Source organism: Perna viridis, chromosome 4 (genome assembly GCF_037379345.1).
Source record: "Perna viridis isolate PV_CMFRI_1.1 ecotype Kerala chromosome 4, ASM3737934v1, whole genome shotgun sequence".
Lineage (NCBI taxonomy): Eukaryota > Metazoa > Mollusca > Bivalvia > Mytilida > Mytilidae > Perna > Perna viridis.
In genome coordinates, this window is record NC_142448.1 from 52,302,143 (window position 1) to 52,319,790 (window position 17,648).

A 17,648-nucleotide genomic window follows, 5' to 3' on the forward strand; every position below is an offset into this window, starting at 1 on the left:
ACAATTTTGAATGAAAGGTCTTTAGGTTTGTCGTAAAGTTTGGTCAATAGTTTTCCTTTACCATTGATTTCTAAGTGTAGGTCAAAAAATAAGGCTGACTTCACAGTGTCTGTAGTATCCTTTATCTCAAGTTCTTTTGGGTAGATGGAAAGTATCAAATCCCCGAAATTAGGATTGTTTAAAGGTAATACGTTAATTATATAGCGGAAACTGAGATTAAAGGATCTAGCCAAACGATATTCTTTCTTTTGGATCAGATCAGCTATAAAGTCAGCCTCATAAGAGTGAAGAAAAGATCAGCAAGTAAAGCAACACAATTTGTTCCCATATGAATGCCGATCGTTTGGTGAAAAGCAGGTCCGCCATACTGGACAAATATGTTGTCAATGAAAAATTCCAGCATTTTGTAAACATTAACATACAGCAAAAAACAAAATGGTTTTGCTGTCAAATTAAATTGTTCACCTTTTACTAATGTTAAGCTATACCTGCATACATTTGACAAAGTTGAATTTCAGTGGCCGACCTTTACTTAAGCCGAACCTACCTCTTTACTTAAGATTAACTATATAAAGAATTTGACATAAAAGGTATCGTTTTCATGACCTTATATAATTTCAGATGAAGAACACACCTATAGGTTACACTTATCGTCATAATTCAGGGGAACTGAAGTAAAACTGCGTTTATCTCTGCAATTCAACCTTGAATGCTTTACATAGGACAGAGAAATGTTCAACATGAGTATCAATTTTTGCTTCTTTGTTTCATCTTTGTGTTTGTTATTAATTGGTAAGTGTTTTCTTTTAATTCTTCATTTATTTTTCATTGACGGAATACAGTAACATGTCTGATTAGTATTTGATCTGAGGAAGCTATGACAAAATTTGGAATAATCATCGAAACGAAGATATATATATACGCAGTTTGTTTTTCATTATCTCAAACTCCCTTTATACTTAGTTTTGATACGTCATATGGATGTCATTCTTTGAAATATGTGTACAGCATACCCATCTTTTGCATTTCTGATCTAACACTAATATTTTATATTTTTTGTATGCAGTTTGGTAAAAATTACACGCCCATATTTTGAAGTTAATCAGTAATTGCATTCCTTATTTATTAGTTTTTATTCTGAAGGAATTGTAGACAAGACTTTTAACACACTGTATACGTAACGATGTCTATGGTTTATAGAAATAATTAACACGTTTATAAACCTGCGCAGCAGCTAACATGCTTTCATGTTTACCCCGGACATGACTTTTTATGAGTAACTCGGTGGTGTTAAAAAAGCAGAGGCACTTAAACTACCGGGGCACCAGATTTTAGTGGGGTCTGAGTTGCTCATTAATGTTGTTACTTTGTTTGTATTATTTTAGTTACTTTATTTTCTTTGTCGTAATTGTCTGTTTTCAATGTCTGGTATTTGGGCTTGTATTACATTTTTTTTTTATTTCCGTTGGAATCTTGGTTCCCTTGATAATATTTCCATATGTTTTCTCTTATTTTATATTTTATATGAAGTCAGGGTCATATCTAGACCTACACATAGCGATCGGTGTTAAGGAAACTTATTAACCAAACTTTACGACAACCTTGATGAGTTTTCATTCAGATTTGTCAACTTTCCTTTCATATGCAGCAACATCCCTTCAGCAACTGCGTATGGAGTTTTCATATCACAACTCATGCGTTATGCCAGAGCTTGGCGTAACTAGGCAAACTTTTTGTATTGCGTTAGACTTCTTACAATTAGGCTTCTAGAACGGGAGAAAGTCTTCACTGCTATACTCAAATAAAATTAGTTGCATTTGTACATTAACATAATGCTTAACAATTAAATTTATTTTTATTCATTTTAAGTTCATTGAAATCTTCTCAATACATAATTCTGTGTAATAACTAACTATAAGCAGAGTAACATAATTGGTCAACCATAAACAGATAATATGTGTGCAGTACACTGATGCATAATTAGAGATGTGGAATGCAGCAACGACAAACATCTTGCAATTTCATAAAATTTGCTATTTGAAAGAAGCTGTGTACCATTTAAATTTGTTTTTGTTCTCAAAAATAGGTTACTGATAATATATGTTTTGTATCGTATTTCCGCTTTATCATCAGTGACAATGGTTAGCTACGCCTTGTACGCGGTGATGCGCGTCGTATTTGATACAATGTATTAACTTTTATCCTTAAAACCTAGGAATGTTTAATTTTTCGCTGTACTGATATTTTATATATTTTATTATTTGATTATACAAGATTTGTATAAACGTCAATAAAACAGATGTATTCAAATCTGTTTCCTTTAACCATGTCTTGAATGAATACAGAAAAATGAGATAGCGTTTAATCCAGATTATGTAAATATCTTGAAATAGTCGTATATGCCAGTTGTTCTTTGTTTTATTTTCTGAACTTTTTAAACACAAATTTGGTTTTTCTTTTAATTGAATTTTATAATTGTTATTATTCATACAAAGTCAGTTAACGAAGCGAAAAATTGAGTAAGGGTATTTTGTAATAATGAGAAACTGAGACTGTCCTAACTTTCACCAACTGACAAGCACTGACTAATCAAATGTAGAAGAAAAACACTCCAGCTATCTGCAAGAGACAAACAGAATTTCATACGTCCTGCCAACAAGATTATCTTGCTATAATTTACTGTAATAAGTGTTTAGTTTTTTTATCATTGCAATGCATCCCCCCCAAACAAAAATGTTTCTGTGCAGCTGTAAAACAGTAAAATAAGGCTGACAATTCACATCATAATCAAACTCCTATACTTCCTTTTTGTCACAGCGATTTTTAATTTAGGATTTAGAATGTGTGGTTAAATCCCCACTGCATTTTTATCATAGAATTATCATTTTCAACTGTAATTCATGTCATTAAATGCTTCAGCGTGTCAACATCTATTTTTATATAAGTTAAATACAATTTTAAACCAAATGAACTTTTTTAATCGATTCTCGTATTTCTCAATTCAAAACCCCCATTCACATTACGATTACGCATTCCGCCATTCAAAATATCCATTGCTTATCATGAATAAATAACTAAATGCTTATTAACCGACGTCTCTATTCCTTCATTCTAAATCCTCATCCGATCCCAATCTTTTCCTACCATATCACATAATGGGACGAATAGCACGTTAGACTTTTTACAATTAGGCTTTTGAAACAGGGTTATGTTGCTACAAGATTGAAGTCATCACTACTTGACTTTTTATCAGCAGATAAGTTTTGGTGGATCCCGAGTTGCTCATTTACTTTTGTTGCTTTGCACGTATTATTTTGATTATCTTATTTCTTTATTGTGTATATCTGTTTTCCATGTCTGGTCTTTGTTCTTACATTACGTTCTTGTGATTTCCACAAGAATCTTGGTTTGCATGAATACTCTTAACGCTTCCATGGGCTGTACACTACCGCCGAAAACATTTATCCTCATTGAATGATATGCGCACAATGCATCCTTCAGAGAATACATACTGCAACAACTCCCATCATTTACAAGTGACATGCACTCTTTTTACTAAAAAAAAATGTAATTCTAACCATTTTACAAGTTTAATGAGAAATAAAATTACTTCCTTGGTTCATAAATCAGATCTGAGATTGCGTCGAAACATGAAAATTGTTATCAAAGAGCTATATTTACATGTTCTGTACATATCCCTAGTTTTCGTGATGACTGAAATTATAATAGATATGTAGTTTACCACAACAGCCGTTTAGTCTTACACTGGATTGAATTTACTCTTTTACAAATTTTGACTTTATTATACACAACACTGGATCAATTATGGTCACTTTGGAAGCCGAAGGTTAGACATAACACCTAGTTTTACCCAATATTTTCAATTGAAATGAAAGTAATAAATCAGGAATGTAGTGGTCAATTCAATTAAGCCGATTCATACTAGACTTTTTTGCCAATTTATGCATTATATTACATTTCTTTCCGATTTCTCAATATGATATTTTCCTTATAATGGATGGAGCACAATGAGTTTTCTCAAATTAGTTTGTTAAAACACAATTAATTTACCTGTCGTGGACAGTCTGCTACACTTTGTTTATAGTGCACCGTTATGTTGCTATTAGCAAAGTCTCATTCTGTGTGGACTTTCTTCTAGGAAAACTTAATAAATTTCGTAACAGCAAATAATTTCTAAACTATTATTTAAAAAATAAATAAATATGAAATATTATGCATCGACGTATTTAAAATCAAATCAGCGCCTCTGTACATTCGCAATCGTCTAATTTCGAGTCAATAAATATCGTCACTTCAAACAGAATATTTTTAAGTCATTCTTAGTTCTGATCTTACATTCTACAAATATAGAATTGTCGTTTCCCTCATATTATATGTTCGGTGAGTTCAGTTTTACTGTTATATATGTTGCTTGAGTGTTGCCTTTTATTTCTAGATTATTATTTGGTTAGTTATTATGTTTACATATCCCCACGCTTTTACTTTTCCATGGTAAAATAGCTGTATCTTTTTTTTCACAAATCTACAAAATGAGAACCGGTTCGTTCACCATGTCGTAGTTTTCCCTTTCTCCTTTGCCTACTCCGGACGTGACATTTAATTGGGAAAAAAACATATGGAGTTTACTATACTGTATTATGTACCTGGTCAATTGCCTGAATATAGCTGAAATATTACTGCTTGGGCGTTAAACCCCAATAATCAATCATGTACCTGATATATGCTCCGGTGTTTTAATGTAGTCCGGTTTGTTCATTGACTTACGCTTCTTTGTACATTTCACTTGTGCTTTTTGTAATGTATTTCTGTTTTCAATGAAAAGTCCTATCCTTTGGATATATTCTTTTGATTATCACCAATTTACTCCTAAATGCTTTTGTATCCTTTATGCTGTTTTTAATGATACGATATTATTCCCTTGATTTTTCTATTACTTTGTTTTACTCTTATTTGTATTTATTTTTTTTTCTTTCAGACTTCGTATCAGCCGCCTACATTTGCGAACAGAAGGTGGGATATCTCACTTATAAGAATAAATATTGTTCGAATGGTTGTTGTAGGACCGATTCTTACAGCCCCTGCTGCTCTATTTATTATAACACTTACAAGGCATCTGTGTAAGTAGTGGAGAATGTTATAGTACAGGTCAAAGATTTAAGCAATACAATTTGATGCTTGGTGGAATGGAAATATATATATATATATATATACAGTGTATGAAAAATTCTGAACGATGTTAGAATTTTCAAATTTACGGAGCAAATTTTTGTTGTGTTCTCCGCGGAACTCGAACTCGTACCGCTGTGACATCTATGGCAACACCGCCTACACAACGTCCAGCGCCCTAGACCACTCGGCCAGCTATGTTAGATAAAATGTAGTTTTCGCCGGCAGGATCATTCCTCCTCGTAGGACTAATCTACGATGTGTGGTACATGAAGTACGGGACAGCTCGTTTATATGTTATGTAGTTATCATGTACGGGACAGCTCGTTTATGTGTTATGTAGTTATCATGTAGCTCATTTCAATACCTAGATGAGCTATTGTGTGCTACATTATTTTTGTATAGCCCCGCTGGCCAAGTGGTCTAGTACCCACACTTTGTGCAGGTGGTAATGCCATAGATGTCAGAGTTAGTAAAATTTCAACTATATCATCGATTTGTGTATCATGTCGGACAAAAACTGAGTTCCTCAACACATCTTGCTTTAGAATTAACAACAAATGCAAACTACACACATTTTGTAAGCATATTTTTTCGACTCCAATACAGAAAATGTTTGATTACACATGTACATTCAAAACACAGTTAACATTAGATTTGCTTTGTTGTTTTAATACTTTGTACAGCAGTGATTTTTTGTGTTTATTTAGAAACAAATGATCTTTTTAACGAGCAATCTTAGTCTTTGAGATGGTCAAATCTGAATGAATTAAACAAAATGGGCGCCGCTGGAATAGACATAATCTATTGTTTTTAATTACCTGTACATCTTAAAGGAAATCGTTCTTGCTGTTATTATGCTATATAGGTTATGATTTGTCTGGCAAAATTACATATTTTTGTTTGTTTTTTTTTTATATTGGAACGAATACCTACGAAAATCGTAAATAAACTAAATTCACTTGTCTTGAACTGATGTACGTTATTGAAGTAACATACATCCAAAGATGGCGGAATAAAAATCTTTTTAAATTAAAATATTTACTGATCATATCAATTTTTACTAAAATGATGAATTTAATTTGCATTTTTCTTTCCTACTAAGAATTCGTAGTGATAAAATTATTCATTTTTAATGAAGACTAAATAAATCTTCTTAAAAAACACGGGTGATACCATAAAATTGACAAAGAATGTCTATCCAAAACATTTTAGTAGGCATATTCTTTTTTACGTAAGTGCAGGACTAGGTTTGCTTTGATATTTTAAAACTACAACAGCGCTATTTAATATTTAGTAAAAAACAGATGTTCTTTTTAATGAGCAATTTAGGCGTGTATATGGTCAAAATTTGACTGAAGTGAAAAAAAGGGCTCTTGAATAGACATAATTTATTGTACAATTGACTGTGCATGGTCATACAATCATTCATGTGTAGCTGCAATCAGAAGCAAAAAGAAATAAAGGTCCGTAGAAAGATTGTTTTCAAACAAAGTTGACGCTTGCTGTATTTTACTGATATGAAATTGGACTGTTGCCGCTTGCACCCGATTTTTCCAGATTTTTTTGTCATAGAATATATTTATAATATTTTAGGTTTTGTTGTGCTTGTCATTATTTAATTGTTTTTGTTTTACATGTACTTGCCTTTATTCTGTCTGTTTTCGTCATTATGTATGTAGATCATTTTGTCTTCAGTTTTCACATATTGTATTTGTATTTGCGATCTCTTCTGCTTTGATTCTTTGAAATTTTGCCGTAAATTCATGAAATTGGTACGCAATCATAAGAATTCAGGAAATGAACAACAGGATGTAATCGTGTGACTGAAAAGTTAAGTAAGCATGTGCTATTTTTTCCGAAAGTGCTGTCAGTCAGTTGCGTTGATTTACAAAAAAGAGACTATAACAAATGCAAAGACGAGTGAAAGAACTAACTGTATAATAAAATATAAGAAAGTAGTTGATGTTTGTTTGAATATATTCAGGAATTTTTTTTGCAGATCTACAGGTGGATATGTTGGGATTGGAATTAGTGGTCTAATTCTAATTGGTATTATCGTGGCTGTGTATTACTGTGTTAAACGATGTAACAAAGGTTCAGAGACTGCAGGTCAAGTAATTAGTCCTTTCCCTCAAAATCCAGCGATGGGTGAGTATTACAACACCGTAAAAAGGGGATGCACTATCTAGTTTGTATTGTCATAGACGGCGAATGGTCCCCCATAAGTTAATTGGTCAGGGCTCCTCGTTTTTTTTATAATAATGATAAGATATGCTGCTTCAATATTATACTAAATGAAGTTCATTTGTATTCATACAAGTACATATGTAATTCTGTAAGTTACAAAAGATGATGATGGCCTTCCGAATTCTCCATATATATATAACTATAGAGTATAAGGTGGGGAGCGTCGGTGTGGTGGGGTATCGCATCCTATCAAACGATTTTTATATATAATGTCAGGAAACAAATTTAAATTAAAAACTTTCTTATTTTACGACTGCTTGATTTTTTAGGATCTTAATGTAGATCTTATAAAAATCAAATTGAAAGTAAATAGTCGCCATTGTTGTTTGTATGGTAGAGGTATCTAAAATTAGTTACAGTGCCTAGAATATGTGCACTGCTTATACGCGACAGCACATAGTTATTGTAGCTTGTATTTTTATTTTGAATTGCTAATTTACGACTTTTAGTCAGTTAAAGATCCATTTCCGATCATTATAACGGCTATGTACCTATTTTCTTAAATTTCTTGTATCCAGTAAGCTCAGGTCTTAAAGTTGACAAGTGTATTGACTGATGTGATATGACATGATGCTTCAACTTCCCGCCTTATATACTCTCGGATGTCGGCAGAAATATTCATACCTGGTCGGCATCTCAAAATACTCAAAAAGGAGTAAATATATTCTAGCATAAAACGGAATAAAGATAACTAATTACTTATGCGTGACCTCATCACAATGTCGCTAAGGAGGCTAAAGACACGAACGCTGATTGTAAACGTAGTTCTTTAAAAATAGTAAAAGTGAATTGACTTTACAGATTGAAACTATCAGATAAATAATTGAAAACTTTTAAACTTTAACTAAAATGCGAAACATGTCTGTTTCTTAATAAAATAGAGATAATAAATATGTCCAAGAATAAAAACTTCCGGTTATACCGGCGTGCTGACAAAATGAAAATAGTCAATGAAATATTTTAAAGATAGCGGAAAAAATAGCAAAAGTATGACGATTCTACTGAAGCTGCAAATAACTTGCATCTTTTGAAAGGTAAACATTCATCCTTAAACGCACAAAATTGCTAGATTTCAACAAAAATAGCCCAAATAACTACATCCTATAAATCCCATTACTTTCATTTTGAACTTTTATCAAATGAAACCTTTCCCAAATTATAACCTAAATGAAACAACTTGAAGCGTATGATAATGGAAAATGAAAGCAATTTGATGTTAATCAAATATAAAAAGACATTAAAAGAACACGGAATGCCTTCCTTGTGGTTATTACAGTACTTTTTCTGTGATGTCTAATCTACATTGGTGCATCTTTAAATATACGATTCTTCTAAACCGATGTAGTGATCTTCTACGAAGTCAAATTGATGTATATTTGCTAAAGGAGGTAGACCCAGGGTAAAGGATACAACTCTTAATAATGATTAGAACGTTTGTATACTTCAATTTACATAAATCTCATAAAAAGCATCAAAGAAACATGGATTGATTCAAATGAAAGCTTGATTTGCTTTTGTGATTTGAATATGATACAAGCATATCACTAATTTCAAGAGTTGTGTCCCTTACCATAGGTCTACCTTCTTAAATCTGAAAGTGTATAATGAACCAAATTACCGATGAATGACATGTACTTGTATTTGCAATGAAATGTTAATAATAAGACCAGCGCGAGTAGGTACATGTACATGATGTAGTAAATGATAAAAGAAAAAAACTAATTTAACATCAGAATACAACATATACAATTGGCCATTCGTTGATTAGTTTTAAATTGTCTCTGACAATCTAAATATTTAGTTAATGGATCTTTTAACCTGAATATTGAAAGACTCATTAAGAGAACAAAGATTCAAACGGAATTTAAAGAGTACAATCCAGGGGCAAAGACCATGCAGGGAACACTGACACACAGGAAAACGAACAAACCATAATCAGAATAATACGTAAAAAGCAACAAAAGTAATTTGAGTAACTATTAACTAAGAACATGAACCAGGTGCACCGGTAGGGTATTGACTGATGTTAACCGTGTAGGAGAAAACCATGAAAATGGAGACCTCCATCAATGACGGGTGGAAGTGTGTTGTTTCATAGGACACTGTTAGCACCTAAGTTAAGTTGATATCGTTGTGGAAAATCATGTTTTATTGCTCCAGCACAAGTAATCTGTAATCCACATGAGTTATACCAGACTGATTTTGAAGTAAATACAAAATTAAAGATTTTTTATCATTTCCATTGTTGATATCAAAGTTACTTTCATTATTTATTTAAACTACCTTCACATGTACGATGTATTTATTCCTTAGGTGCGCCATGGGGTGGAAATCCATATGCATATAACAATCATGTGGCTGCACCAGTAGTCGCCCCACAACAGAAAAAGAAAGATACGATGTTAAAAGATATAGTCAAAATGTATGTTATTTTTAACAATTAATTAATTTTTATAAAGTATTTCAAATATTTTGATTCGATCATGAAAGCAACAATTTTGGTTTTTAATTATTTTTTTTATTAAAGTGTTTTTGTTAACTTAATATACAATAGCATTGATTTTTTGTATCTCTTTTTCATGTATTTATATACATACATTTTTCCTTTTCTTCATAAAATACTTTGTACGCAACGAACTGAATATATTTGTCTAGAATCTGATAACCTGTTCTCGTTTGTCTATGTTACAAAGAACGTTAGAAAATGCAACAATAACAGCAGGATTCTAAGATGGACACTGACATTTTTAACCGTTGTTATTGGACCATTTCAGAGCTTGCTTCAAGGCTTGTTTCCGCTTGTTGACGACTTTTTTTTAGATATCTGGAGGAAGTAACTATTTTAATTTAGTTTATGCGGTGATGCTTGTATTGCATTTCACCATATACGTTTTTATTCTTTCATTTATCACCTACTAAGAAATAAGTGCACAGTGTATATATTGCGATCTTCTTGTTTACTTTTTTATGGCGGGAACTTTTAAATGTTTTTAAAGAAACACTAGTGGGTTAAAACATGTAATAATAAGATAAAGTCCTTTTGTAATAATACAAAATACCTTTTTCTTTCTTACTTTTTGTAGGGTTGGTACTAGTTCAAACCTAGCTGTTTCTGAATTTAATGAAGGTTTTGACGGCTTTGGCGAGGAGTAATTGTTTTACTTCTTATTTGTTAGTATAAAACAGAAGTTTTTGTTATTGATAACTTTAAATGCAGTGATGTTACAGTTGTGTCAGCATTTTGTGTTTAACATAGTTTAACTACGTGCAGAAGTTGAACAACATTGTTAGTCGGGTAGCTATATGATTGCTCTAGACCGGAGCCGCTGGCGATGCAGGAAATGTTTATTTGTATACACATGTACTCTTGTGGATCCTCTTACATGAAAACAGTGTGTTTGTATAAAGAAATGTGTTGTACCTGCTAAGTTAGATTTTGAAACTATATTGCCTTCAAATGGTTATATGGTTATAATGAATGCTTTGATTTAAAAAAATATTTTTGACGAGCATAAAACATGTTAAGTAATAAAAAATTACGTTTGCGTGTTTGTTGTGCTTTCTGCTCTTTTCTGTCGTCGGGTTATTCTTCATTTTTACCGTTAGCCTACCTAATTTTGAAAGAATAATTAAACAAACCACGGTTTTATCGTAAATAAAAAAATATAATCCAGGAACAAAGACCAGACATGATAAACACAACATAGAACTTATAATAACCATAATAATGCATACATAGTAACAACAGTAAATGAGAAATCGAATTCACCAAAAACTACGATCGTGGATTAGGTGTACCGGTAGGGTAATCGTCGTCTGCTTTTCAAGATACACCAGTCGAGTTGCTCTTAAAAAGTCAAGTCAGGGGAGACGAAAGAGGAAAAGAAAACTATGACCATTTATGGAGACATCTAGCATCTAAGGTGATATATAGTGGTGGTGGCCAATATTCCTTATCCGTCGTCGATATTTGTCAATAAATACACCACATTTATTTTATTGCTATATTGGCTTGAAAGGTTTCCTTTACTTTTGATGTTGTAATTTCACCCGTAAGGTATTACAGTACCTAGTCTTCATATGCAGTATTCCTCTTTTTCGTACGATGTATTTTGTTTAAGACAAAACTGTTCGTTTGATGGTAATTTTTTTCAAGCATGCGAACTTTAGAAGATAGGTTTGAATGATCCTTTTAATTCAGATGTTGATAAAATGTCGGAAATTTGATGAACGATGACTACACATTCGTTTGTTTAATCGATCTTTATTCAACAACATAAACTAACTCTAAACACATAGCAATATCAGCAAGGCATATTAAGGGATATACGTCGTTAAAATACCAAACATTGCGAAACAAGATACCCACACTATCAAAGGCAAGTCAGAATAACTACAAGGTGAAAACCATGAGGAAATCATTGATTTATTCAGCCTATGCAAACAATTTGTTTTTTAGATTAGGGAGTTTATGTAAAAACCAGGCGTTGGGAGGCAAATTAGAACAAAATTTCACCCACTGCATATCACAAAGACATCTTTTCTCAAAGTTGTACGCTGGTTTATAATCAACTGCAGCGGTTAAAGAGAAATACATTACAAATAAATTCATAGGAAACGGGAGAAAACTCTTTATTTTTGTACAAAATCTGGTTGTTTGTTTTGGAACTTTAAAGTCATTCTCTGAGCGATCTATTGGTGATTTAAAAATATATTTATACTATGATATAACAATATCTACGAAATTATGAATTTAGTGTGGTAAAAATTTACTATGTTTTACCCATACCATAGGAACTGTCCGGTTTCTACATGGAATGTCTCTTTGAAAGTTAAAAAAATATTGTGTCAACAGTCACTAATTGAAAACAATATTTATACAAACAAAACCTAATAAAATTTTGTTTTACTTCCTTGAAATATTTTTATTCACAAGTTCAAATATACATTAAATATCATTCAACAGAATAGAAAGTTGTAATTTTGATTATTCAATTAATTATGGTTTTAATCCAATTTGACCACAAAATACTACATGCTAGGGAGAGGAACAGAAACCAAAGATAGTGAAATCTTTGGCATGATTCTGTCGGAATATTCTTTGGCATGATTTTGTCGGAATATTCTTTGGCATGATTCTGTCGGAATATTCTTTTTCTTGTGCTGCAGAAATTAGAATAGTTGGTCTAATTGATATAGCGATTTAAACATTTTTTTCTGCCTGATGTTCTTATTTTTTCATGAAATACGGTGCTTCAGCATCAACTCAATATTTCATTTGTCAATAATTTAATTTATTTACAAGACGCTCTGTGATTGCTCAGTTCGTTTTGAGCATACCTGAATATTTGGAATAACCTGGCTTGGTACTGTGACCTCACTAACATCAATTGGGCCGGAATTCGAGATTCAAATAATAAAATAAAAAAACGACATTTCACTAGCACTAGTAAGTCTTAAACGGTCATTTCGGTCTGAACAAGTCTGACCTATCTGAACAAGAATTTGTTAAGACTAGTTCAGTCGTTCAGTAGCTGTTAAGACTGTTTATCGGTCGTAACAATTTAAGTCCTGTTCAGTCTATTGTAGTCAGTTCAGTCTTTCGTATCCAGTGCCTGTTCAGCAAACGTTCAGACTATTTCAGACTTGCGCCGAAAATGTTGTTAAGACGGTGTCAGGCTGTGGTAAGATTATTTAAGTCTCTATTCTGGTCAAATTACTATTTTATTTAAAAAAAAAAACGATTTTTGACTTTTTCAAAAAGAAGTTATCTCCCTTAAGTTAGCGGGTCAATGTTTACTACTTAAACCTTTCCTTTTTGAATTAAATAAGATAATTATAGTAAAATATATTAAATGATATATGAATATGAATATAATGTAATTATACAGCAGTAGTCGGAATATCTTGTAAAGCTGCATAAATTGCTGTCTATTTACATTTCTGGGGAGTTTGATAATACTTTCACCACGCACGTCAAGTAGGTCTGCATTCGGAACTAACTATAGACCCATATGTAAAACCAAATCGTGAAAAAGGGAAAAAAACTTTTCACAGCGTCCGTTTAAAATAAACATTACGAATTCGTCGGAGTACCATCAAATTTACAGATATAGGTGATGGAATAGAATAAATAATTTTCTCAAATTGATAGGGCGCTGTGTTCCATGTATCGCATGAACGTTTGTATATCAAGGCATCTAGAATACTCATGAACACACCATCAAATGTTTAACTGTGTAAGGTTTATTTGTAATTTACATAATTGTACTGACTAATTTTACTTTTATTCATTTGTACATTTTTATAGTAATCTATATTTTACTCCTTGACCTGTGTAATAAGTTACACAAACTTTTTCACAATTCCGATTCTAGATTTAGCATTCGAATGATTTTAGTTATTTTTTTTAAAACACCTAACTCCAACCCTAGTAGAAAATGCCTTTAAAAATGCTTCTAATGCACTATATTAATTTTTAAAATTTGACATAAAACGGTCAGTTATTCAGTCTTCCGTGTAAGGACTTCCCGGCACGTGTCGGCAATCACGTTAGTACCTGACCGTGACTCGTTGGTTTCACCAGGTTGTTAATAACAGTCGATGATGCATTCAGGGTTTTATTTATTAAATTAAGCATTATTCTGCAATTGTTTTTTTTTTTGGTTATCATTATATGAAATTAAAATTTGGAGCCGAGCAAAATGTAAAAAAAAATAAAACCCTTGGATAAATACTCAAAATTGTAAATTAGGCAGCTGTTACTTAAGTTTTCATTTAGTTTTGAAACTTTGTGTAACTATATGGTAGAAAAGAATATTTTAGTTCATAATTTAATGACCAATTGATTATTCTTTTTTATTATACAAATTTTCTGCACATTATATACAATGTAGCAATTTTCAAATGAATTTTAAATTTTTAACAGGAGAAAGTCCGAGAGTAAAGTTACAGGTTTTATTTCACAGTCATGTGAAATGTTAGAATTTTTTAAAAAGGGAACGTTCTATAATTCAATGTTTAGATTTGGTTAGATATGAAATGTCAGAATTTGGTTGTTTTAGCTAGAGATGGTTTATCTCCCACTAATGCAAGCATAGTGGCACATTTGTTATTATGCAGATGATATTAGTTAGAAAATGATATTTCAAGAAAGTGTAAATGATAAATAGGTTTGGTTTAACTTAAGAGATTGGTACATCTCCCAGTTGACTTGAACATACATGTACATCCAAATATTTAAGATTAAATGTGAAGATGATTTTCATTTCACATAGTTGATGCACACCTGTAAGTGCGTTATAAGGAATCACTGTCTCGAGTCATTCAGTAAAACAATCAAGTTGGAAAAAGATAAATTTGTAGGTATAATACCTCCTACCAGTGATGAATATACAAATACATTTGGTGAAAAATTGGTAAATCTCTTAGTAGTGGTGAATGAAGAAAAAATACATTGGTAAGAGATTGACATATCTCTTATAAGTCATGAATATGTAAAACATGTGGGTATGAGGTTGGTATATCTCTAACCAATGGTTTAGTAAGTATAAAAGAATAGAAATTTATGTGCCATGTTCTTAATGATTAAGTTAATAATAATTTAAGATTACAAATGATGTATCTGCAACAATTGGTGAATATAAATAACTTTTAATGTGTCAAAATGGTACACCCCCTATCAGTTGTTAATATAGGAAATTATGTTGTTAAGAGATTGGTTTATCTCCTACCAGTTGTGGATATAAGAAACTATGTTGGTATGAGATTGGCATATCTCCTACCAGTTATGGATATAAGAAACTATGTTGGTATGAGATTGGCATATCTCCTACCAGTTATGGATATAGGAAACTATGCTCGTAAGAGATTGGTATATCTCCTACCATTGGTAAATCTAGAAAAGAGTAATCAAGGGAACCAAGGTTATAGCTGTAATCAAATGAATTTAATCCAGGGACAAAGATCAGACATGGAAAACAGACATACACAACAAAGAACATAAAGTAACTAAAATCATACATACAAAGTAACAAAAGTAAATGAGCAACTCGGACTCCACTAAAGACTGGGAGCATGGACCAGGTGCACCGGTAGGGTAAGCGTCCTATGTTGGTACGAGATTGATATATCTCTAACCAGTGCATTTTATGGAGAAAAAAAATGGATCTATAGTTACATCACAGAGTAATATTCATTTAAAATTAGAAATAATCACCAGTGAAGTAGAAATCATGTTCAGCTAGCAAATACCATTTGTTATATTATAATGTGATTTGTACATAAATAATCAATATGGTAAGAAATTGATATATTTCCCACCATTTATTCATTTTGAAAAATCAACAATGTTTCCACTGTTAGTATAATAACCTATCCTTTGAATATTCTACCCCAAATTATTCTTCCAAATTTGGACTGTACAATGAGTTGTTAAGAATGGAATGGAAAGCATAATCATTCTTCAGAAAAGAATATTTGTGTTTAGTAAGTGAACTGAAATTAGAAAGTCTTGCAATATCTTATATACGAGCTGTAACTGTTGGAGTATTGGCTGTGTGACAAATCCTACCTGGTTTACAAGTACAGTTGAATGCCAGACAAAATCAGGGGCCCACAATTACATGTATCACCTCCTGCTAATTTTACTCTAGAAAGGGCAACAAATAATGACTTTGAACCAGGATTTATGATAATATAATTAAAAGATTCCCCCTTCCCTATGGTCATGCCTTGGCATTTATTAATTGTAGATGCCCAACCAAGTTTATAAGGAATCTGTTTTCTTACACAACAGTTACAAGGTCATTCAATTCTTCTTTCAACAGGGAAAATACCAACAACTTTGGGGTTTTTTTCTATGAAAGCAGGGGACCTCTATAATTATCAAATTCAACCATAACAACAGATGGCAGTGCATTTTCTGGTCTTTTAGCCCTACTGTATACAATATTAATTATTTTTTCCAGCAAAGCCGTTAAACAAGTCATGTGAAACACACAGTTTCTTGTTTGGGTCAGTGATATTATGAGAAGTGTGCACAGAGGAAGGAGGATTCTCTATAGTATAATCTTGGTGAAAAGTATAAGGAGATACTATAGGTTCTGAAGTATATTGACCATGGTCCAATTTGGACAGTGTACTTTCATTTACTACCTGGGAGTTTGACACTGGGAATTCTGGACCATTTTCTTTAGGCTTACTTGAAAAATAAATATGATCAGCCATAGTACCATTTTTTACTATATCAGCATACGATTTTGGCTTTAACGAGAACTCCATGGTTTAAGAGGGTGCAATAAAACTCGGCAGAACTGAGAATGCGCATTGGCTTCTGTAGAGCTCGTGCACATTCCCAAAGTGTTTAAACCATAAGCAGGTTTTGATTTTATTTCTTTAATGATTTTATTTGTTTGTATTACTTGTGTAGGTAAGCTCTCAGTTATTCCTTTAGCACAAACTCCATGTTTATAAACGAACTCAAAAACGGATATACGTTATTACGCAAGTTACGGTTAGTGGTTCCATATCTTGGAAAAAATATGATATGTTTTGAACTCAATCAAAAACGCTACTGAGACTGGTTCTGTTCTCAATCACATTTTCCGAAGTGTACGAAAATGAAGCTGCCATTATACTGTTTTTTAAGTTCCTGAATTTACAAACCTCATATTGATGCCTTTTTGCCCATAAGTATACATGACCCAGTTGATAATACAGCCATTTACGCTCCCTTCGGGAGCGTATAATGTTTTGGGGGTATTCTTGGTTATTCTTGGGTATTTCTATGGACCTCTCTATTTAGCTTACTGTACAATGCATTTAATTTTTGCACTTTTTTTCAAAATAAACACTTTACTTACGGGCTTCAGTGGAAAATGAAAGTAGAATGCATCATTGAAAGTGCCATACCGCTGAGGCGGATAGCAACTATTAAAATTTCGAGTTCTAAAATTAAAGATGAAGCTCAGTTTTGTATTACTTGTTAACAACACAATTCGCGAGAATCTTTGTTTAAATAAAATACACCTATTTCCCTAGATGTTCGGATCATACAATAAAAGAAAAAGAATGTCTGTTAAATAGGAGTCTTTTTATTCTTTTTGTTGTTGAAAATTTTGAGTTATAAACTTCTTTTAAAACCGTCTTTCGAATTGAGGACAATTGCATTTTCACCACATGTTTAATATTCATTCTTTTGTTTACGTCCA

The 17,648-nt window shown here is 32.1% G+C and overlaps 1 protein-coding gene across 1 annotated transcript; it reads left to right on the forward strand.

Moving 5' to 3' along the window:
• The first annotated feature begins 635 nt into the window (after positions 1-635).
• LOC148620498 (uncharacterized) lies at positions 636-10,982 on the forward strand. Its single transcript, XM_088581408.1, has 5 exons — positions 636-792; positions 4,997-5,138; positions 7,190-7,338; positions 9,751-9,859; positions 10,521-10,982. Exons 1-5 carry the CDS (start codon positions 732-734, stop codon positions 10,588-10,590), a joined length of 531 nt encoding a protein of 176 aa, XP_088437534.1. The 5' UTR covers positions 636-731; the 3' UTR covers positions 10,591-10,982.
• Positions 10,983-17,648: the final 6,666 nt, after the last annotated feature.